At 41.9% G+C, this 24767-nt stretch overlaps 3 protein-coding genes across 7 annotated transcripts in view; 1 reads left to right on the forward strand and 2 right to left on the reverse strand.

Annotated features, from left to right (window-relative positions):
* Positions 1–129, reverse strand: part of FBXO10 (F-box protein 10) — an 86345-nt gene extending 86216 nt beyond the window's left edge. For all 4 annotated transcript variants that reach the window (XM_006021457.3, XM_025201421.1, XM_025201422.1 and 1 more), the window contains exon 1: positions 1–129. In XM_006021457.3, the coding sequence (XP_006021519.2) occupies positions 1–103 (103 nt within the window). In that variant the 5' untranslated portion in view covers positions 104–129.
* SLC25A51 (solute carrier family 25 member 51) lies at positions 1–4398 on the forward strand. 2 transcript variants are annotated; one of them, XM_006021458.3, is made up of 2 exons: positions 1–123; positions 1481–4398. In XM_006021458.3, exon 2 carries the CDS (start codon positions 1518–1520, stop codon positions 2394–2396), a length of 879 nt encoding a protein of 292 aa, XP_006021520.1. In that variant the 5' UTR covers positions 1–123; positions 1481–1517; the 3' UTR covers positions 2397–4398. The 2 variants fall into 2 exon arrangements, with proteins under 2 accessions (XP_006021520.1, XP_006021521.1); XM_006021459.3 differs by having other exon boundaries at positions 118–248.
* Positions 4399–9305: 4907 nt separating this feature from the next.
* The window catches only part of DCAF10 (DDB1 and CUL4 associated factor 10), a 29595-nt gene continuing 14133 nt past the window's right edge, over positions 9306–24767 (reverse strand). Inside the window, exons 3-7 of the mRNA XM_025201419.1 lie at positions 22664–22861; positions 22026–22228; positions 20319–20429; positions 18527–18672; positions 9306–15575 (exon numbers count right to left, since the gene is read on the reverse strand). Coding sequence (XP_025057204.1) covers positions 15207–15575; positions 18527–18672; positions 20319–20429; positions 22026–22228; positions 22664–22861 — 1027 coding nt within the window. The 3' untranslated portion in view covers positions 9306–15206. The remainder of the gene's footprint in view (positions 15576–18526; positions 18673–20318; positions 20430–22025; positions 22229–22663; positions 22862–24767) is intronic.

Genomic DNA, 24767 nt, shown 5'->3' on the forward strand with positions numbered 1-24767 from the left:
GCCTGAACCTCCCTGCAGCTTGAGCTCCCGGCTGCTCCCTCCCACCCACCTGTGGCAGGAGTCCATCCACCAGCAGCTTTAAGAACTCGCTCTTGCAACACATTCATCATTTTTGACAGCCCTGTGAGGGATTATTTTTTTCTTTTAAATTTCTGGTTTATGTCAAGCTGTTTTTGATAGAAATCTCAGAAACACAGCACTTTAAAATTGTTCTCACTAGTTAAATTTAAATTATGTTAATATACGGGGTAAGAAAATGTTTATTGGTACATAATTTGTTTTTTAAACTAAATTATTTTCTCAGACAAAGGAAATATTAGCTCTAGGTAATGAAATAAGCCGATTGCTTCCGATCACCAGGTCTTCCAGAATTTTAGAACTTTTCAGGTTTAGAATTGTAGCACAAATAGAGCTCAGCTTCTTGCACTGAGATTTTTTGCTAGTTCTGTATACTTTTCCAGTGACCTGCTCCTGTTTGGTTTTTTGTCTATCTTTAAAACTTCAGCAGAAGGCATGAAATGACTGAGTATTATTTTGATGGAATTGTAAATGATTAGTAGTGTGAAGCAAGGTTTTTTGGGTGAGTTCTTTAATTGGGCCAACTGTATCAGTGGGATAAAATTAGACAAGCTTTTGAACACAAAGTATCACATGTGGCCAGCTTGCATTTGCAAACTTGTCCGACTTTTTCCCAACCATGCAGGTGGCCCAATAAAACATATCTCCCCAAAAATTCCTTCCCTTTTGCATAATTGCTGGACCATCACAGCTCTATCACTCTAACGCTACCATAACATGGTAGAGTGTGGTAAGATGAGTTGTCAATGTAGGTTATGATAATTTAAAATAATAATTTTAAAAAATTGTTTTAATTAATTTTAAAGGGGGGGAATTTTTAAAATTTTTTTAAAAATTTGCACTGGGTCTGTCACAGAGACAGCAAAAATTAGTCCAAGTGGTTAAAACAAACAAAAAAAGTCAATAATGTTAGTTGTTCCTCAGTACAGTATTGCTTGAGAATTTAAATGCAGGGGAACAAGTTAAAAAAAAAATCAAAATATATAGGTTTGCCTGACCTTATTGCACATATAATAATGTCCAGGTTTCAAAATTCCTAATATACAATGTGAAAACCTTAATGTTTGAATTTTTTAACTTATTTATAAATTTGACTTCAACATGGCACTAAGTATGGTATGTAGCTTTAAAATGTATTTTTATATACTTCTTTTTAAATTCTATCAACAAAAATATACAAATTGTTTCCTTTCCTGGTATGTTCTTAAAGATCTGTAATGTAGCCACAAAAATCACTTTTGCTTGTGTGACTGACTAGATGTGATATTTATCACTGTCTTCCACTGAATTTGATGGAATTGCTGCATGAGTTAGGACCATGAGTCTGCAAAGGATTTCCATACAGAAATAAGATACTGAGTTTTGTGTAGGTTGGTTCATGTTCTTTCCCTTTCTGGTGTAGGAAAGGAGACTGCTGATATGAAGAAAGAAAGAGAAGTATGATGGATTCAAAAGATCTTGTCCTGACAAATTCAAAGCAAAATACAAGTCATCACATGGCAAAAGTTAGCTCTGGGAAATATTACTTCTGTGGATATTGTGCAGCTTTTACCAATATAGCAATTACCTTTCCCATCCAGAAAGTCCTTTTTCGACAGCAGCTGTATGGAGTGAGAACAAGGGATGCAGTATGTCAACTACGAAAAGATGGCTTTCGAAATCTGTACCGTGGAATCCTTCCACCGTTAATGCAAAAAACTACAACTCTGGCACTGATGTTTGGCTTGTATCAGGATTTCTCCTCTCTGCTCCAGAGACACACAAGTGCACCTGAACTTGTGACTTGCAGCGTGGCAGCTGTGCTTGCAGGGACCACAGAAGCTGCTCTTACACCCTTTGAGCGGGTCCAGACATTGCTTCAGGACTACAAACATCATGACAGATTTACAAACACTTTCCAGGCTTTCAAGGTACTAAAAGATTATGGGATTAGGGAATATTATCGGGGGTTGATACCTATTCTGCTCCGAAATGGGCCTAGTAATGCACTCTTCTTTGGCTTACGGGGACCTATCAAGCAATGTCTACCTGAAGCATCTACTTACAGTACTCATTTGTTCAATGATTTCATTTGTGGAGGACTGTTGGGTGCCATGCTCGGGTTCTTATTTTTCCCAGTGAATGTTGTAAAAGCTCGCATGCAGTCACAAATTGGTGGGGAATTTCAGTCTTTCCCAAAAGTATTTATGAAGATCTGGCTGGAACGTGATAGAAAACTGACTCATCTTTTCAGAGGAGCCCATCTCAATTATTATCGCTCCATCTTATCTTGGGGCATAATCAATGCAACATACGAACTTTTACTAAAGTTGTTATAACAAAAAAAAGTTCCTGTATGAAGTCCCTCTGCTGTTGGGTATTGGCACATTGAAGTCGCTTATTTCCTGGGAGCAATTGGTTAAATGGAACTTTTCCATGAATAACATTGAGCACCATGAAATCTGGTGAGTTTATTTGCGAAATGGTGCTTATACTTCAGTAGGGAGATAAGCGATTTTACTAGTGCCTGCTTAACTTTAAAGATAATTACAGTCTTATTAATGGCCTTCAGTATTTATGGGAGGATTGTTGGTAATATGTCTAGATTTTAATCTAAGAAAAACAAGTTTGCTGAAACGCATTCTTGAATTATTTGGATGTTGGAAGATTAAATTTACATGTACTTGAAACTAAATTAAACATTTTGCCTGCTATTTGTCTGGTCTAGCAGCTTACTCCAGATCACCCCCCACAACTTTTTTAACACTCCTGGTGATCAAAAATATGCTTTATTGTGCAATATGCAAGTCAGGGATGCTTAGACAAGCTATTGTTCCTGCTTCATAAACTTCAAAGGGATGCTGTAAGAGGACTCCAGACTCCCATGCTATTTTGGGTTTCCAAGATATCTTTACAGTTTGAAACCAGACTGCCAACTTCTAATGAGAGTGGTTCTCTCTCATTTTAAACTTTAAGATGCAACAAAGCCTATGTGAATATTTGCCAATTGGTTTTTGCTTAGTGTTTTTAATAAGAATGTCAACTTATCAAGCTACCTAAGGTTAGCAGTGAATTTTCAATATCAGTTTAAATTGGCCAAATACAGAATATGGTCGTATGTGTCTGTGAAAAAGAAATGGTGAGAGGAATGAGACAGTAATTTATCTAAAGCTTTAAAGTGACCTTCCTATGTAAAATATCATGTGTTTGGGAATGTAGAACACCTGTGGATTGTCTGGTTTTGTTTTTGGGTGTGTTTTTTGCCTTTTTGTACAGCTTAGTTTCTTTTGGAAACGGGTATGGTGCCAGAAAAAAGACATGGCTTCTGTAACATAAACACTTACAGAAATAGTACAACTTCCATGGTTTGCAAATTACTTTGTAAACATTTTTTTAAAATTAAAATATCTATTGTCCTTTTGCAGATATTTTGTGCATTTCATCTGGGACTGTAGCATGATTGATCTCTCTCTCTGGTATTTTTAGCCAAAATGTTCTGTACCATCTGTCATGTGTATTGTGAACAGTGCTGTAAAACAAGTATACATCGGCATCAACAGAAGTGAAATTTCTGGGTACAACTATTGCCTTATGCAGGGTATATTGGAGTAGTAAAAGAGGTGCTCAAATTATGGTGAAGAGGACCATAAAGGCACCTAATAGGAAGGAGGCAATGTTTGAAGAAGCCTTTCTGGGTATCATTTGAGGCTTCTGTGGTCATTCAATCATGTTGACATACACTCATGTAAACATTAGAAGTGTTGTCTGTAGACTTGGTATTCAGATAGAGAAGACTTTTAAGTCTTGGAGAAAGGAAAGGAGAAAACTGAGCAAGAAAGTAAATATGACTACAAAACTAGTGGTCATCTTTATCAAAAGTGACAGACTTTTTTTTTTTTTTTTTTTTTTTTTTTTTTTTTTTTTTTACACACAAGACATTTATAAAATTTTCATATTTGCGGTGTGCAAGAAAGCTTTCAGAAACTGGTCTGTATGGATTTTTCCATATGTTTTGAGTGGATAAAACTTTTTTTTTTGTTTAACTTTATTTAAGCTTTCAGATGCTTATGACTTATTTTTTACCTCATTTCAATCGTTCATTTGATATACCTGTCCCCAGTGATTGACCCCAAACAGTACGTCCATTTTCTTTATAATCATATAGTACTTAATTTCACACTCAAATAGCCAAGCACAAACAAAACAGATTTGTTTGATATTTTGAATCTTGTGAATCTTGGCATTTAAATGTCTGTTGAATGTTTCTTGCTGGTAGAATCTGATCTTACCAGTATTTTTTTGTAACCTTTCCTTGATGGAATAAAACAAAAATAAATCCTGGTTTTCTGGAGTGATGGATAAATTATGCCTCTTCCTAGCTATGTTTGTTCTTGTCTGAAAAGTGAACCCAAGTTGAAGAAAGAGAAATTAGTTGCTGCTTTGTTAGTGTCAGTTAACATGTTTTAACTAAACTTTTTTGGCAGATGTGCAACAAATGAGCCCTGTACCTTCCCCGAGTGCCACTCTGACCACCTTTCTCTGCCTGACCTTTCGCTCTGCTTTCTGCTTTATCTCCTACTGTGCTGTGGCATGCCACACGTGGAGGATACTTGTGCAATAGGTGGGTCCCTACCCGTGTTTTAGCAGAACAGAACACTTGAATAGCTTTGGCCTCATGCTGGTATCATTGTACTAGCCTGAACATTGGGAGATAGGAGGAAGGGACCTCAAATTCATCCTGCTTATCAGGAGTTTAAAAACTGGTATTTTAAATGTCTCATGATAGCATTATGCAACTTTGGGGTTTATTCCTTGACCATTTTAACTACACAAAGTGAATATGAATGCACTAAGGAGTGATAGTAGTTTAGTAAGACAAGGTTCTTTGGGTGAATCTGATATCTTTTGTTAGACCAACTTAAGTAGTTTAGTAAAGCATTTGATAATGGCTGAAGTGTTTAATCGTTGTCTATACAAGTGGTCCTCCAGTAATGATACCCAAATATTAACTGAAACCATAAATTTGCGGAGAAGGGCATACCTAAAACGCCTTAAGAGCAAGAATGAGGCAGTAGGGCTGTGCGAAACAGCATTGTTCCGCTTCAACTTTCGTTTCAATGGAACAGTGGTTCGTTTCAAGTTCCTTTTCATTTCAGAAGCACTGTTCCATTTTGTTTCATTGAAACTATGGCTGTTCCGACGTTCCACCCATAGCCAGCACCAGGAAGATTGGTGCTGCCGCTGGCCCCAGCCGGCAGCACCAGCCTCCTGTCATCTGGCAGGCAGATCGGGGGCCGCACCCCTGGGAGGGCTGCGGGGACTGTGCCATTGCCCTCCCAACCCCCCTGGCCGGAGGGCGGGAGGCTGGTGCTGCTGGCGGGGGCCACCGGCATCACTGATCTTCCCAGCACAGGCTGCATCCAGCCAACAGAACCAGCCTCCTATCATCTGGTAGGCAGATTGAGGGTTCGCCTGCACCCCTGGGAGGGCTGTGGGACCTGTGCCGGACTGCTCCCTGGGGTGTGGACCCCCAATTTGCCTTCCGGATCACAGGAGGCTGGTGCTGCTGCCTGGGGCCAGCAGCAGGTGGGAGTGGGGCAAATCAGCTCAGGTGGGGGCGGGTCCTCCGCATCCTCCTCTGATTGACTCTGGTGCGGGGTCTGGGGAAAATCACTTCGTGCAGGGACCTGCTGCTACCTCAGGATCAGTGCGGCAGCAGGTCTGCGCACACACTAATTTGCCCCGGGCCCCACACCAGAGCTGATCTGAGAAGGCAGGGAGAGCCAGGGCTGTGCTCCCCATGGGGCTGAGCCACATGGGGCTATGGAGCTGCTTGGAATGCAGCCCTGGCTCTCCCCTGCCTCCCACCACTGGGCTGCTTTGAAATTCGAAACTTTTCAACTGGCCTTGTTTCATTTTGGTTTCACTGTTTCAAGCTCGAAACGAGTCGGAACAGGGTCAAAATGAAACAGCCGGTGAAGCTTTGCACAGCGCTACTAGGCAGTAAAGTCGAAAGCTTATAGTATCCATTAGCAGTAAAAGGACACTTGCTTTCTGGGTTGCATATGTTGAGGTAAGACAGAGCAGGGAAGCAGAAGTCCAGTTAAAATACGCATTTGAGGCTGAGCTCAATATCAGAATATAGGCAAACCAGACAGAATTAGGTCACTGACTCATACAGTACCTCCAGTAACTGGGGAAAAGAGCTGAAAATTGGCAAGGAGGCTGGTAGCATAGTTCAATAACAATTTAACAAGATTGTGAAGCCATCGAGCCATTTTAGTCAGGTAAGTGTTTCTATCTGCAAAACCTCTGCAAGACAAATCTGCATCCTGCTCAGCTGTTTCTGGTCTGTTTGAAGTATTCCTCCTTACTAATATTCAAATAGTTGAATGTATGAATGAGTTACATAGTAAAAGTCAGTCTAATAAAAATGGATATCTCTGTATGCAAAAGGCAAAAAGCCATAGCAAGACCAAGCATTGGTTAAAGCATCTCTCCTCATGATGTAGCCAGTGCTTGGGTCTTTTTCAGCCCTTAGGAAAGCATTACTAGTCACTTCCAGGCACTATTCAAATTTAAAGTTTTCATGCTAGCTCCCTACTAGAATTTTCCTTATAACAGATCAGTTACTTTCTAGCCATGGTTTTCTTGTGCTGGAGTCCAAGTATGTACTCAGAGAGCAGACTCACAGCTCCATATCCCAAGGGATGACTGGGTGCACATGGCTGGATTATAGAGAGAATTGTCACCTTCATGGCTATGGGATGGAGTGGAAGAGCTGATTGTGGTGAGTAGTTTGCCTGTCTGAGCCTTTTTCATCACCCAATTTCCAGGGTAGGGTAAACTGATCCCGTTTGAACCTGCCATCTGAGATGCATAGATATCACCAGGGATAAGGGTTTTCTGTTTCCCATGGAAAAACAGAGAAAATCACAGATTTCCTGCTCTTGCAAAGAGCTCTGCAGATGGCAGAGGTCCAGCCTGCAAGAGCTAATTGCAAAAAGGGTGGGAAACCCCCAACCTTGCCCGGAGGGGGAGGGAGAGGAGGGAAAGGGAGGGCCTGAGGTTCTCAGTCACCCAAGGCTTGGCTCTGGCTCACTTTCCTTCCCAGAGCTTAAGGTAAGCGGGGTTTGCAGGGGGCTGGGGCCCCCTCTGGCAGGGCTGGGGCATTGCAGGTAATGGCTGGGGGGTGCCTGGGGTGGCAGGCATGGGTGACTGCTGTGGGGGGCAGGAGGGCAGGTCATAGGTGTATGGCTGGGGGCTGAGGGAGTGGGGGAAGCTCCACATGCGGTGCCCACTGATGGTGTGTGGACCGGTAATGGCGCACTGTTGGCCCTTCATGGAAGCTGCACAGGGAAGCATGGAGCCCACTCAGGCCAATAGTGTGCTGCTCCCAGTCCATGTGCCATGGCCAGGCAGGCACTCCATATAGGGCTTTCCCCAATGCCCGCCTGCCCAGTAGTGCACGGTCCTGGAGCAGCATGCTATCGGCCCTTCAGGGAAGTTGCACACAGAAGAGCGGAGCCTGCTCAGCCAATATTATGCTGCTCCTGGTCCATGTGGGATCCACATCCCCCATATCTGTGCAGGGAGCAGAGGCAGGGTGGGTGGGCACTGCAGACTTGTGGTCCCCATCCTACTGCCCTCCCCTGGGGCCTCCACAGCTCAGCGTGTGCAGGGCAAGGCAGGAAAGCTGCTTGCTGCTGCAAGCTCCATGCTGCCCTGGCCACACTTCCCCTGTATGCATGGGGGAAGCATGGGTAGCAGCGCAGGGTTGTGCCTGTTGATGCTGCCCCTGCTTGCAGGTGAAGTGTCACCAGGGTATTGCGGAGGCAAGCAGTTTTCTTGTGTGGCCCTGCTGTGGCCTACCACACTGGGTGTCGCACTGTGCTGTGGAGGCCCTGGGGGAGGGCAGCAGGGCAGGGAGCATGAGCCTGCAGTCCAAGTAGGCCCTGCTCTCACCCCCTACACAGATCTGAGGGGGGGTGCAGGTCCCTCTGTCCCCCAGGAGTGGGCACAGCAGCAGGGAGCCAGCCTTGCCCCCACCTGAGCCTGCAGTAGGCAAACAGCCAGCCATGGGGCAGCTGACTCTATGCTCCTTCTGCTGCAGCAACTGCTGCCTTCTGTTGGGGGCAGGGAGCTGCAGACCTGGGTCCCTGGCCCCATAGTTCTGGCAGCTGGGGGCAGGCTTGGGGGGGGGGACAACTGTGTGGGGTCTTTAATTTTAATCATGGATTTGGGGTTTTTTTTTATCAGAGAACACTAGGATCCCTGGATATCACTGAAGAAATCTTGATGAAGACTCTCTTTAGGCTTATGGGAAGACCTTGCTGATTGTGTACCTGGGCAACCACCAGTAGAAAGTATTTCTTGTGGGATGGCCTGTTGATTATGTGAAAACTGGCGTCCTGGAGGTTGAGATGCCAACCCATCCCCATCCTCAGGATAGTAGGGCAGTCTTGATCCTCTGACTGACAAAGAGTAACTTCATGTTTGAGATGAATTGTCCTTTCTAACTCATACCAGATACATTTCCACATCAAGCTCTAGAGCAGGGCTGTTTAACTAGTGGTCTTGGGGCTCCCCTGATTTCTGCTGCATGCTCCCACCCTAGGAGATGGGACAGTATAGCACAGCCTAGTGCCAGGGGAGCTGGCAGCCAGGAACATTTGTGGTGCAGTGCCAGAGAGGGGAGGGGGGAAGGGTGCCATACTATACAGGGAAGTGTACACCTGCCTGCCTGTAAGTGTTGCAGCCCGGGGGGAGCATGTGGCCCCCCCAGCTGTTTTGAAGTTGGACAGCCCTGCTCTAGAGAGTATCAGAGCAACTCTGTTGTGGCCTTTCACAGTTCTTTGCAACAGGAAAATGGTTCTATTTTTCCATAGTCAAAAAGCAAGTGAAAGCCAAGAATCAGTAATTTCTCAGGGGGCCATGTATGTAAAAAGGTTGAGAACCACTAGTCTTCACCAAAAGTGAGTTTTAGACTTCTGTTAATACTATTCCTGCTCTAAAGAGCTCATCATCCCACAAGGGCACACTGACATCTAGGTTAGAGAATAAGGACAATATGCATATTATGCATACAAGTAATTTCACTATAAGCATTCATTTTATGTTAAAGTTCTGCCCTAGTTGAAGTAGCAGTGAGGGCAGGAAGCAAGCAGATGTTTTTCAGCATAAAGGGCATCATGAAGTTAAACATAGTTAACATCCATTTCCTGTTGGCTTTAAAGAAAAGCACTGAATTGCTGTAATAAATGTTAAATTTATTATGCAAGCAAGAGAAACTTCACAAACAGTAAGAGTTACTGTATAGGAGTAAATACAGTATATTGAGAAGAGCTCGGATACTTTATGTATTGTATTGTCTTCACCCTTTTACTATGAAACCTTTAAGTATTTCAAAATATTCTACATGCACAATTTGCTCTTGTATTAAAAAGCCTTACACTTGAGATTGCTGAATATCAATAACTGTTCACTGTTGCAGAGAATGCACCATTAGCTAAGATCAGGAAATAGGATTTCTCCTCCACACAAAGCAAACAAGTTACTGAAAAAAACATAAAAGAACACTGTCAGCTATTTCTGTTCTCTACTGTTTAGAGATGATCTTTCCTTTTTGACAATCTTACGACTGTGAAGGGCTTGAATCTATCTGTGGACTTCAGTTTTACTTTGCAATACCAAAACATCTTTCTACATTTGTACTATTTGAGACTTCTTTAAGGAATTATTTTTTGCCACTTATCATTTAGCTACAGTATTGTTGGATGTACAGGAAGATCTACTGGCGAAACTAAACATCTCAAAATCAGGTCTAGGATGTAGCAGATTAATAGTAAAGCAGGTCAGAATTGGGCACTTTAAATTATTTGTGTTCCTTCAAGCTAAATTTTCCTTTCCCCAACCTGAACTCCAAAAAAGAAAAAAAAAGTATTTCAGACATGCCAGCTGAAATTTGCTGAAGTATAAGCATGTTTAAACTCCATTTTTAACTAACTTCATTTTTACCCCATTTTTCCCTTACCCAAAAGGGTAACAGTATTCTGGTGGTTTAAAAAAAACAAACAAACAAACAAAAAAACTACCTCTAGTGGAATATTTAAAAAATGTATTTCACTTTAACAGTACTGCCACTGGACAAACTACAGAAGACTTACTGGCTTCAAAATGCACTAGCTGTGGTTTTCATAAACACTTCTAAAATTGATATTCTTATGGAGCTCTTAATTATGCAGTATAGCTGCTTCTGCTGATCATTCATGCCAACAATGAAACAATTACAACAATAACTAATGAGCATGAAATCATGCTTTGAGAAAGATTATTGCATATTCCACAGTCCAATTAAAATTGTAGGACTTGACTGGTGAAAAATATAATGTAAACAGAAATAACTGATTTAAGCCACTAGCTTAGCATACTAGTTATACAAGGTTGATCTATGATAATTCAACTCATTTTTCCATCAGGGATAGATTTTACACAGTGTTGCACCTTAGATAGCGGTCAGGAAAGGTTAATCATGACATAGGATTTATATACACTTCTGTTATTTTAAATAACAAAAGGTAAAAACTTTCTTCCATCTAAAAAAAAATGCAAATCTTACACACCAAGTCACTTTGTTAATTCAGTAAGGCAAAACAACATGATTCAGAAAGACAAAAAAAATCCCATAGAAATCATGGTATCTTATCATCAAGAAATCGGGAGCATCTAACTGCATTACTGAACAAAGTTTCCATATGCTGTCAATTATATTTCATAAGTGAAATATATTAGCTTTCAGAAAACTTCCAAAGGTGGTTAAAAAGTAGTTATCCATTACCACAACTAACATTATCTATTTGTTCTAACTCAAACTTATTGCAAATGAGATCAAGCCACATTCCTATAGCATACATGGATGGAACATGTCTTCATATAAAAGTGAATCTGCTTCTATGCCATTCAGCAGACACTACAAAGCACCCTTAACATATGATCCAAGCCCTAGAGCAGGACAACCTCTGATGGGCCTTATTCTTAATGGCCAGGCCTTGCAAAGCAGTGGACCACGCAGACCTGTTTTGACCACTCTGGATTGCTATGCATTTTAAATAGTACCTACATGTGGTAGGACAGCTGTAATGTATTTAATAGAGTAACAATTCTCTGTACAGAAAAAATAGTGTCAAATGTTTCAGAGCAATACCTTAAAAATTGTCATGAGGTAGAATTCTTCAAAAAAGCAGTACTCAGTGCATATTCATAGACAAAGAATAATTTAAAAAAAAGTCAAATACTCTATTATTTCAAGGAATTCAGATAGTAAGACTATCTACAACCAAAAGCTGCAGTGAGTTTCCATGGTACTTTCCTGTATTTGAAATGAATATTGTGTTTACAAGTCCAAATATTTACCAAGAGCCATTCCACATGATTCTATTTTATATAGTTGCCGAACTGACCTATGCAACAAAGCATTTAACAAGCTAAGTAGCAGCATTTCGGGATGTTTGGAGCAGAGCTGGTCCCTGGAAAGAGCTTTTGTGGTCCACAAAATGAAGAGGTGTGGTACCAGTGCCCTACATAATTATTTCTAGGGGTATTTTTTTTTCTAATCAATACGGTGGGAGGGAAGGAGGAGGTGTAAATCCACATGCTTTGACCAACAACTTTTCATTCTGTTTCCAAAAATTAGCTGCATGTACAAGTTTGCATAAACTTTAATCCCACTTGTCAGGCTGTCACACTAAACCCTAACATTTCACTGTAGCCTTGAAAGGAACCCTAATTTAATAGTTTTACAATTCAAACACTGATCTCTGTAGACTTTTGTCTAGGCCTCTTTTATTAAAGCCCTACCCAACTAAAAGCATTGCAAACTTTGCATAAACTTGTGTTCCTTTACAAATAAGCACCCTGCCTCAGGCAGGAGGTTGGACTAGATGACCTTGAGGTCCTTTCCAGCCCTATGTCTCTATGACTTCTATGTGGGATAGCTTGTATTTCTCAGGCAGTCAGGCTAATACACAGCGTATTTAGTATTGTCATTTCCAGTCCTTGACATAACAGATAAGAAAAACCATGTAAGCCATCTCATACACAGTTCAAGAAATCCAATTCTTAGGAAGTTCAGATTTGCAGATTGCTTATTAAACAGTATGAACCATGCATGCAGCAAGGAGTAGAAGGAATGTGGAAGTGATTATTTGCAATAATTAGCTTTTTGAATGAGTCATTTTGCAGGAGCACAGAGTATACAAATTAAGTGGATCTCTCTGTATTCTCTATATAGTTATTCAGTCCTATTTATTTCTAATGGGATTTGGCCATTGTAGTGGTGTTTTTTTGGGGGGCAGGGGGCAGGAGGAAGAAAGAGGGGAGAAAGCATTTTCTGAAACAGTTCAGATTGATTTCTATCCTATCTTCCTGTAAAAATTGTTTAAACAGGTGAAAGTTTGTTCCAACATCTATTCCCTTCCTATTTTAAATTTCAGATGGCAAAACACCCCAACGTTTGGCTTAATTTTTTGAATCTGCTACCAATGCTATTATGAACTTGTGGTCGTAGTTACCACAACAACAACAGAACTCTCGTAGTACCCAAATGGTTGTTTCACTTAAATTTCATGTTGAACCTAAGGAGTATTGTTTCATATCAGTTATCATCTGAAGAGAAGAGGGGATGCTCCCTGTACTTTAAATTAATGGAGCAAAGTATAACTAGAGTAAGTGTCATAGGGCTTCCTCAAAGTGCATACTGCATTGAGAATTTTAAAGAGCCATTTAGTAAGAGAAACAGCAAAGAATTACACAAATAAATTTACAAAGACAAAACTGTAACTGTTTTTCAGATGCTGCATGATCAACTACTTGAAATCAATCCTCAGTGCAGCAGTCATTAACCAGATCACTTCACCCCTGCCCTCCAATAGCAAAGATCCAAAGTTTAGGCTTTTTATTACTGAATATTTTGCCAACAAACCATAAGATTTTCATGATTTTTTTTTTTAGTTCTCCAAATAGGTCTCAGCAGTCCCATAACACAAGTTCCATCCAACCCCTAGAATGAGAGGTTGTCAAGGAAGTTACTGATGTAAAGCATAGAGGAATCCAAGCCCACTGTCAGATTTCCAGCCTTTAGTTCTCTGACCTGCTCAGTATTGTTGCCTCCCATTTCATTTTTCTTCTCTGAATGTGTGGTGCCTTTGGCAGAAGGCTCTCTTACGGAGTCATCCTAAAGTAAGTGTATTTTGTTAAAATTTTCTTTGGCTATTGAAGGCCAAAAGGAGAACCCTGAAGCTTTTTTCCAGCAATATTTCCTACTGCGCTCCAAGAATTTTTTGGCCGAATTAGGATCTTATTCTTAGGTCATGAACATATTACAGGTTTTTCCAGGTGGTGCAAATTAAAGTACCCTCAAGACTGAAATTAGACAAGAAATGTACTTCCTATCAATCCTAATCCTATGCGTTTAAACCAACAAATTTTAAAGAGGTGGGGGGAGGAGGGGATGAAATGGGTAGTATTTCAGCTAAACTTTGAAAAGATCAGGCTGAAAGATCCGTTGTTACCTACAGCAGTCATCTTCCTGTTTTCCTCTTATGTAAAATCCTTCAGCTCTTGTGCTAGTCTCAATCCAGATGTGGGAAATATCGTTATTTAAATGATAGTCTATGCACTGTGTCAAGTCTTGGTGTTTCATTCCTAGTTTCACGCAATGGGCACTCAGAGTTATACATGAAGTTAAGCTCATTCGCTTTCCACCCAGAGAGTAAAGTTATACAAACATCTGCTCACTCTCACTAGTGGCTTTTGAGCAACTGGAGGACATCATCTTTTTGATGCAGATTAGAAGTGGCATTCAAAATTATACCCTTGTGATAAGCTATTGAAGCAACTATACAAGGGTAACTACATTGCAAATAAGTAAAATTCAGCATTCACATGAATATTGCCCCTTGTCACTGAAGAGTCCAATTTGAGCAAATGATCTTTGGACCTATATACTTTGATCTGTTAAATTGACAGTGTAACTTTAAAGACAGCTTTACTAGTACAATTACAGTACCCTCTGTGGGCTATGCTTTGGATAAAAGAGGTGGCTAAGATCTGTGCACATTACAAGAGTATTTTATTATGCACTTCTGTGTGAATTAGTTGGGAATTCACCTAGTTAACAGAATGGGAAATGCAAAAAGTGTTGTTATTTCTTAATTTTCAGAACAAAATGCCAAAAAGGATTTTATTACCATAAAAAGCTTTCCGTACTATGGGTCACAGAGAGCTTGGTGGTTGGGGTACACAACTTGCCACTTTATGCCAGACTTTTCTAAAGGCTATTTTGCAATGCTTACAAGGCAAGATGTTTATGCTTCCAATGCATTACGGCACTCTTTTCCTACTGAATTCACTGAAGAAATGCAGCTTCATCTCCATACTGAAAATTTTCTATCTGATAATAAACACAGTGTATACAAATTAAGGAAAAAAGCCTAAAATTTAACTACAGCAAAGCATTAGAAAAAGTAACAACACTTTTCTAGCCAGTCACCAAGAACCAAATTCATTATATTGGGAATGCAAGTAGGTTTTGGGGGTTTTTTTTCTTCCCCCTTCTCTTCTGTTGCAAAATTAATCTAGTATGTGTAAGAACAGTTCCATTACCTCTTCACTGCAGAGAAAAGTTACAGCAGCAAAAAAGGCTGAATGAGTGGATGCAAGGAAGTCCAGTTCCTTTGTGATGAGAAAAGATTGTACCAGTGGAAACAGAGGGAGGGGAGGTTTGCTTGGTTAACTGTTCTTCCTGCCCCTGTCCTAGGCATTTTGCAGTGGCCTACCAGAAGTCATGTTGAAAAGAAAGACCAAGTGCTACTGTGCAAACCAACCAGAAAGACTGGAGATCAATGGCACAGGATCAGCAGGAGCAGGGGACTGCATGGAAGGCTGAACACAGGGTGCAGGGCATCTGGCTTGTGTATACAGTGCCAGATGTATACAGTGCTGGACTGAACTCATTTCACTGGTATGTTCACAGACCATAGTAACTATGATCTTGTCCAAACTTACAAGATTTTAAAAAGAACACACTTCAACTAAACTGAAGTAATTATAAAAACAAATGTCTGAGAAGTTCCTGTTGATGCAAGATGTGCCTAGAACTTTGGCTGATATAAAGAAACACGTCCACTAAGGCACCCTGAGGCAATCTGACAGTGCGTTGGAGAAAACTTGGTCGTCAGTACCACATCGTTGTGTGAGTACAGAGAACGGATTTCCTGCAAGGGACCAGCTTCTTTGGGCAAACAGTCAACAAGTTCACTGCACTGCGTGTCGAACCCCAACAAGCGGATCCCGTAGCCATGTGGGGAGGAAATCATTCGGCCATCAGGGCTGAAACAGAGTTCTTTGATATAACCCCGGCCTACGTTGGCTTCTTCTATGCAATGAGTCAGTCGTAGAGAACAACGGGGTGAGACAGGACGCACTGGGGCTCCCTCTTGGAATTCATAGACACAGGTCCACTGCAGAGGAAGAGACAGGAAAAGTTTTATATGAACATCAGTATCCCAGATATTTCTTCACATGAAGAGTGAATGACACAGGAACCGTCTATACACTTTGCCCATCTATTCTTACGTTCTTCAAATATGAATGCATCTAAAATATTTAATTAATATCACATAACATCTGCAAATGTTATGTTTTGTATTCTACTCTACCTTGTGGGACTGAGGAAAAGGTAATCCAAAATCTGCATTTCAGAAACTATTTTGCAGTACAAAATTATAGAATTTATCTTACAATGGTTCACCCTACAACGGTTCAAAGACCAGTCATTTTCAAGTTCGGCAAAAGTCTGTCAGATTTCCAATAATTAGTAGGCAAGAAGCTTGTAGAAAGCATGTTACTTTGTATGCATGAAACCCATTTTAAGTAAATCAGTCAGCAGCCAGGTTCAGGTAAACTAGGGAGGTGTCAAATGGTAAGTATTAAAAAAGAAGCCTTTTTTTCCCCGGAAAGCAATCTAAAAATATCCCATCAGTCTCTGGGCACATGACTCAGGAAGTTTTGGCACAACCCTGCACTAGTATTGAGGTTTCACAAAATTTTTCTTTTCACTTAAAAAGACAAAGAAGGTCACTAGTAAAAGGCACTGAAATGATTTAAAGGTCCCTTTCTGGCCTTAAACCACAAATGAATCTATGAAGTAGCCTGCAAACTAATTACTCTAGAACTCAGCCTCAACCACTGCATACAGTTTCCCAATAAGTAGGTTTGTGACACTGTTTTGTTTACATTTCTAGTTTCAATTCATCTTGGTCCACTGTGATTTTATTTTAGCTTTAGAGCGAGTAAACATTAAAAAAAAAAATGAAAGGATGCAACTTAGACACCAACTGATCAACACTCTTTATAAAGTAATGGAGACCTTCTCCTCCACCCCCCACTGAAAGCACTTGTTCTAAACTTCATTGATTTCAGCCAGATATGTAAAGTATGAACATTTTAACTTAATATAGGCAAAAGCACAGCAAGAGATTTTTATTTTTGTGCAGAACACCATCTGACTCACCAACACAGCATGAAAAGAGTAACTGATTCAATTCCCCAGGGACTTGAGTGATTTCCCAGAGTCCAAAGGGGATAAGATGCTTTTTCTGAGCCAGAGGCATTAGAACAAGCAGGCAACTATCTAATCTTGTTCCTTTATCAAGCAAGAGAGATCAGGAGCCCTACTTCTGCAAACACATTTAATGCACATATCCAGAAATGTGCATTTTGGCAAGCACTAAATTGTTTTAATCCATTAAAGTAGGGATGTCAGACTTGTTTGACCCACCACACTGGATCCGGGCTGCAGGGTTCCTCAAGGGCTGGATCCAGATCTACCTCTAGTGGTGGGGTGAGTGATAACAGAGATCCATGGGGGTTAACATGCCAGTTGCTTGCCTACCACAAAAACACATTTTCAACAGGGCTCCATACCTTAGAATTCACTGACATGCCCCACCCCTGAATTCCCAGCCCCACCAGATGCCCTGCAGGCTCTATATTTTAGGCTCTAAAGTGGGTATGTCATTGATGCTAAAGGAATAGGCCACTCCAGAATAACTGATGCAGTGCAGAGCTCTTAAGCACAGCATGTTTGAATTGTTTTGTTTTTTTTAAATAAGGAGAGCGCGCTCAAATTCTAACCTGCTAACCTCTTACTGGCACACTTAGACTTGTGCATTATTAGATTCAGAAGCTCCTGCCATCAAATATTTAGGACGCCAACAAGTTTTCTGCTAGTGGTAATCAAAACTGTTACAGATGGCTAGCATCACCAAGAGCTATGAATGCGAAGTGGTATCCCATAACTAAAAGCATCACGTGCAGTTCTTAAAGTCCTTAACATCCATACAGTTAGTTTGAACAATACTGCCATGTGAGGAGCTTGGCATTTTTAGGAAACTGTCTGTCACTGCAGGAAGCATGTTTCATCCACACGATGCCACAGTTTTTTTAAACTGTGTTTAAAAAAAGGTCTGGGTCAACTAGTCTGGTCTCCGCTGGCTGAAGTGCATTGATAATATCTGTAAATAGTCAGACCCATTTTTCCCCTTCAAAACATCAAGAGGGATAGCCTAAGTGTTCCTGGGCCACGTCTGTATGGTGCAATGCAGCACTGTGTAGAGATACCCATGTTAAACTCTAAGCAACCTGGTATATATTTATTCAGCCCAGTGCCACAGCGTGCAAGTAAAAGCTAGAACCAGTACAGCTGTATCAGCGTTGTGCTCTTCCCTCCCCAGGCTAGTCAACAGGGAGAAAAAGAGCTTATTAAAGAGAACTCAGGAAAGAGACTAATGCAGTTTATCTGCTTCTGAGACTCATGTGAAATTGGTTTAGGCCTCTCTACACAGCACTACATTGTGCCATAGAAACCACCACAATTTTTAACATACATTCTTGTTCTGTTTGATGCTTCACCATTTGTTCATGGCTTGAGTTATTTCCATGGTCCAGATTTGTCCATCTTTTAGGTAACACAGTTGAAGAGTAAAAGCCCACTGAAGCTCTCAGGATTTCTTCATCATGAGGAGGTCTTTCCTCATCAGGCCCAGCTCGTTTCCCCACCATCCCTTACCACACTCAAATATCAAGTTTCCCAGACCACCTGCAGCATATCCTGACATCCTTTGTATGGTTAGGTAACATGCATTCAGTTTTTCCTTAATGATGGTGAATGAAATACTCAAGACTCCACTGGGGACCATATATCCCCATATTGAGATAAAATATCAACTTTGTAAAAATACAAGAGGCATGGCACAAATATTTAAGGGAATCACTAGGAATAGTTAACTTAACCTAAATCAATCAGAAATAGAAGCACCGTATTTTCACCTGCCAAAAAGGCATTATTTATTATGTAGAATCTATATAACACTAAGTACATCTATTATAAAAGTGTTCTTGTTTTCTTTACCTCATGGTCATCTGTGTTACTTGAGCACCGAAGAAGAGTAGCCCATCCTTTAGGATGGAGCTGCAGTGATGTGATGCAGTTACCACGATCTCTTTCTCCAGGAACTTCTGGTGTTAATACCTCAAGGCTATTTCGTGGAGATCCACCTAGGAAAATATATACCAACTCTGTCACACAGCATCACTATACTATGATTCTTATTACTTCACTCATGGCCAAACTCTGCATTAAAAAAAGCAGTTTAATAAATATTTGGATCTAGCCTTATTGTCAGGTATTTCCAGTGCTTTACAAAAATTAAATCTAACACCCTCATGGAGAAATGTACGCCAGTTCTACAGGTGGGTAGAGATGCAGATTTTGTGAACTGCTAATAGGTATGAGGGAATAACAGAACTGGGGAATCGTTTGCTTTGACAGTCTGTCCTTCATAAAAGCTGTATAAATTAGAGGTGCACCGATACATCAGTCCCATATTAGATCAGCACCAATAAAAGGAAAATTGACGGTATCGGCAATCAGCTTTTTTGGCCGATAACGTGGCCGATAAATGCTCTGTGCATGCATACAGCCTCAACGCAGGCTCTGTAAGCTGCCCAGCTACACATCATCTATCGGATCAGTATCGGCTGACATGGCTCATTAAAAATTGGCCATCAGTATCAGCTCAAAAAAAACCAATGTTGGTGCACCCCTAGTGTAAACCCATCTTGGGCAACACAAATGCATACACAAAGCCAGAGATATCATCCCTACTTACTTCTCACTGTCACTGCAGAAGGTAGTTTCAAAGACTGCTATTCTGCCATAACTTTAAAATTGACTATGTAAGGAGCATTCTACATAAAAAGCTTACTCAGTTTACAAGTGAACTATATTTATTGCCAGTTCTTCAAACTCACCCTGAGAGCTGAACCTCAAGCTGGAATCTTTCCCTCTTATTCATCACCACCAGTAACCAAAGCTTTTACTAGTATATTCTGCCTCCTTTCATTTAGGTAGTTATATAGCCATCATGGCTAAAAACGTCACGATCAGTATCCACAACACTATTCCCATTATGTTGGTGGAAACAGATTCACACAAAGTCCAGCACAGTAAGGAAACTGAGTTATAACCAACTATAGGGCATGGTATTTCCTACTTCAACAGGCAACTTCCCCTGTAAATGGAACTTTATAAACAAGTCAGTTAATACCCAAGGAACAGGATCTAGCCACTCACTCCATGTAGGCTCTGCATGGAGCACTAGTAAACACTTATCTGTCACTGAAGCAAACAGAGATAATGAAACACAAAGCAGCAAGGAGTTCTGTCGAGCAAAAAGGAAATCTGAGTAAAAATGCCATGAAGTTCAAGCTCACTGCAAGTGCTTCCATCCAGTCAGAGTTAAAAAAAAGGCCCAAAAAACCAACCAGTGGGTTTTTCCAGCCCCCTTTTGCATTTGAGGAATAAATGCCCCTACCAGTAGGTATTTACATTTGAGTGGTACAAAATGCTATGCAATACAATTAGATTGCAATTTCCCAGGTATAAAAGTGTTTATATACTACTGTGAAGTGAGTGTTCCCCTTCTGAAATCTGAAAATAAAATCAGCTCCAGACACCACTAGGTGATGATATGCTGATTTGATGTAAATCCTAGTAAGATCCGTTTTTCTTACTAGTCTTATTTAAAATAAGTAGGAAAGTACATAAAACTACTAAAAATGCAACACTGCTTTTTAGGTTTTAAAAGCCACTTAGTTATTCCTTGGTTCACTTACTCATACACATTTTAATCTTAACATACCTTCCCTCTGTGAGGTTCGTGACATGTGTTTTTCAGACAATGGACCCGAATCATTCTGGTGACATGGTGAACCAACAGTTCTCGGACCAGATGAACTGGAAGATGTCATATCTGAAAACAGCAGTACCCATATAAATTAACAGGCTATCCCAGCTTTTGTTTTGTATGCAACTCATTTTATCCCTTCAATAAATAACTTTAATGCTTTACCTGCATATGCATCTTGCTAGGATAGTGTGCTTTTTTTAAGAACTGCCCCCAAACAATGGGGTCTGATACTGAACTGCCATATGCAGGCCACAATGGATTAGTATTAATTCAAACCAAAAAAAAAAAACAAACCCCAAAGTTTAGAGAGTTAATACTGTTCAAGGCCAACTGAATGGGTGTTGACACATAAATGCTTTTAAAAGTCTGGCCCAAAAGCTTTTGGCTTCCATCTTTGACTATACCCTTAAAAAAATAAGCCTAAAAGTTTAACAGGCTCATGACTGCCTCGGTTGCAAGTCAACCGCCAACACTCTACAAACTCAACCTCGGCTCTAAGGGACAAATCGAATACCTTCCTTCTCTTAAAATAAGCATCTTCACTTAAAATAATGCTGGAAGTTAACCCTTCCCTGTTGTGCTACTCCAAACGCAACTGAAATAGGGTTTGACCTGCAGCATTTTTATAATAGATGGAGATGAATCAGAAAACAAGAATTCAATTTGGCTTACAGATTTCAGGACAACTGCATGCAAGTGGTTGTTAGAAATCAGTTTCTTTGTTCACTAATAACTACAGCAAATTAGTAATATGGCAACAAAAAGGAAAATCTGTTATGCCATTTTTAAAAGTCACATTTCAGAGTAGCCCCAAATATTAAATTCCACTGTCTGGTTGAGTAAGAAGCTCGTGGCAGTTCTGCTAAGATAAAAGGAACCAAACAAAGAAAGGACATGCACACAGTTTTTTCTTTTTCTTCACTTTTTGGTTGTTATTGTAATATTGCAAAACACAAGCCACAGAACTTTTTGCTGCAAAGTCATATGGTCCCAGCCACGAAGTCCGGGTTGTAAGCATATTGTGCCAAGCAGTGCTGCCCATACACACATAGGCTGCGTAGCTCTGTGTACACTAAACCCATCGGGAAGCAGTACAGCTACACTTGCATACCAGTAAGGGCAGACACCTGGTCTCCGCTTCTCAACAGTGCTAACCAGTCTGCTCTTAGCAACACGAACTCTAGCCAGGACTTAAGTGTCCTGCACTACCTGGCATTTTACAGTGACAGGAAATGTATCTTTACCACACAGACAAAATGACTTCGTGTCATGCTCTGATGTGAAAGCATTTCATTCCATCTGTCAAGCATTGGAAAAAGGCCACCAAGGGAAGTTGTGAGATTTCCATTTCTGGATATTTTCACGAGCAGGTTGAACAGACACTTGAATGGGATAATTTAGTCAGGAATCATCCTGCTTTTAGCAGGGAGCAGAACTTCCAGTCCTACTTTTCTATGATAAAAAATACTGTAAATATTTAATAACATTCAGAATTGTGGGTCTCATTAGGTATCAAGCCACAGAACCAAAGTGCCCTTGAACAACTCATCATATAAATGTTCCTAGCCACTCCTCCCTGCTTCCTACTGGTCAAGGGAATAGTCTAAAATAATACATCTATCAAGAGATGTATGATACAAGACATCAGTGACAATTTACCTGAACTTGATGTAGTTCTTCTGGCTCTTAAAATTGGATAGCTGCCAACCTCTAAAGACTTGTTTAAATCAAGGTCATGCAAAATCAGGAGATATCCAGAGGAGGTCGAGATCAACATTTTTGAACAGTCTGGTGTCAATCTCATCCGCATGAGAAACCGGGTGTGAAAAAACTTCTTGTGAGGACATCCATCTTCTGTGCACCTGGACAATGAAGGAGGAAAGATGGTTAGGGCTGAAAAATAGGAGCCTGAGGTCAGCATCTGAAATCTGTAAGTTAAAGTGGGTTCCCAGGAACTAATTCACTTGTTATTTTTGTGCATCAGTTAAGATGGACTTTAAATAGAGACTGGAAATCTGCACTTGCATTTCAAGTTAATTCTGCCAATTTTCAGCTTTTAAGAATTACTTTTTTGGAGTCTCAAGCTCACTCAAGATAGTTTCCTTTTAGTTCCTTCGTTTTCACTGTACTACGGCAGTTCAAATTTGTGACAGTCATTGTGAATGATCACAATGATTGTATTAAAGAACTTACTAAGCTTTCATTCCAAACAGTGTGTCTTCATCCTGCTATTCACATTTAGGAGAGTCCTGTCCTCTCTCAGTTCATGCATTAATGGATATACACCACCCGTATACCTGTTGGTGTCCCAAATGATCACGTTTCCATCAAACCCAGATGTCACCAGTAGTCTGGTATTGGTGTCATACTCAATGTTCTTCACCCAGCTGGTGTGACCATGTAAAGTGCACACTTTTGTGTTTAGTTTTCTCAGATCCCAAAGTGCTATTGTAGTGTCATCAGAACAAGTTGCAAACAGTCGATTATCTAGAAACCTGTAAAATGGACAGAAAACTAAGTATCAAAGTGAACTCAGATCCATGGTACAGCCAAGGCACTATTACCTCATACTTAGCTATTCCTGAACTGGTATTTGTGGGTTTTAATTTTTTGAGACAAACCATTACAAATGAAAGATAGTTTACAGTAATAGATAGGATCCCCCAATAAAAATTTTACATTTTTGCCTCAAAGAGTAGCAAGGATATTTGTTTACCTCCCTATCTCCTTTCAAGGTATAAACTGAGGAGAGTATGCAACCAGATCTACAAAACAAAAGGAAAACATGGAATGACAATTTTTATTTTAGCACCAACCACAAAGTTTGTATAACTGCTATAAGGACATCCCTGAATCAGATGATCTTTTGCTGGAGAGCACCAGTGATCCAGGTTTTCTGTTTCTCATGGAAAAAAGAGAAAACCACGGATTTCCTGCCTTTATCAGAGAAAAAAAAAAAAAACGGGTTTTCCCTTTTAGCAGAGATACCCGTGGATGCCCCGCTCTTGCAAAGAGCTCTGCAGGCGGCAGGGGTCCAGCCTGCGAGAGCTCCTTGCAAAAAGGGTGGGAAACCCCCAACCCTGCCCAGAGTGGGAGGGAGAGGGGGAAAAGGGCAGGGCCTGAGGCTCTCAGTCACCCAAGGCTTGACTCAGGCTCACTTTCCTTCCTGGAGCCTAAGGTGAGCAGAGTTTGCTGGGGGGTTGCAGGTCATGGCTGGGGGCACAGGCAGGGCTGGGAGGGCCATGGGCGGCAGGCCTGGGTGACTCCCAGGGCTGGAGAGAGAGCCATCAGAGCAGGTGGGGGGCAGGACATACATGTGAGGCTAGGGGCTGAGGAGCAGGGAGGTGTTGGGGGAAGCCCCACAAGGAGTACCAGGAGCAGCGCACTGTTGGCCCTTCAGGGAAGCTGAACAGGTAAGTGTGGAGCCTGCTCAGGCCGACAGCGTGCTGCTCCCAGTCCATGTGCCATGGCTGGACAGGCACTCCATATGGGGCTTTCCCCAACTCCTCCCCGCTCCCTCAGCCCCCAGCCAGCTTCCCGCAGGAGTGCCTGCCTGCCTGGCAGCATGCTATTGGCCTCTCAGAGAAGTTGCATACAGAAGTGGGGAGCTTGCTTGGGCTGATAGCGCATAGCTCCTGGTCTGTGCACTGTGGGGCAGTCCAGATCAACTTCATGCCTTCATGGGCGGCTTCCTGCAGGAGTGCGGGAAGCCACACAAAGAGGCACAGAGTCCACTCAGACAACAGCACGCAGCTCCCAGTACACACACTTCGGGGTAGGGAGGACAGACCTGTGCGCACCCAATCTGTACGGGGGGGCCAGGGTGGGTGTGCACTGCAGGCCGTGGTCCCCACCCTGCTGCCCTCACCCAGGGCCTCCCCAGCGCAGCATGTGCAACCCGGAACAGCAGGGCACAGTAGGAAAGCTACTTGCCACTGCAAACTCTACACTGCCCTGGCCACACTTCCCCTTTGTGCACAGGGGGTGGCGCAGGGTTGCACCTGTTGCTGCTGCCCCCGCTTGCAGGGGAAGTGTCACCAGGGCATCAGAGTTCACACAGGCATGCAGCTTTCCTGCACAGTCCCACTGTGCCCTGCCACACTGGGTAACACACGCTGCGCTGCAGAGGCCTTGGGGGAGGGCAACAGGGCAAGAAGCCCTACCCCTGTCCCCCACACAAATCTGGGGGTGGGGGACACAGGTCCCCCTACCCTCAGGGGTGCATGCTGCAGCCTTCCCCCACGGAGTCCGCAGCAGGCAGGCAGCAGTGGGGGCACTGGCTGTGCTCCTTCTGCTGCAGCAGCCGCTGCCTTCTGTTGAGGGCAGAGGGCTGTGGACCTGGGTCCCTGACCCTATAGCCCTGGCAGCTTGCGTGCGGGGGGGCGGGGGGGGGGGGGGGGA

This window comes from Alligator sinensis, unplaced genomic scaffold (genome assembly GCF_000455745.1).
Source record: "Alligator sinensis unplaced genomic scaffold, ASM45574v1 scaffold434_1, whole genome shotgun sequence".
NCBI lineage: Eukaryota > Metazoa > Chordata > Crocodylia > Alligatoridae > Alligator > Alligator sinensis.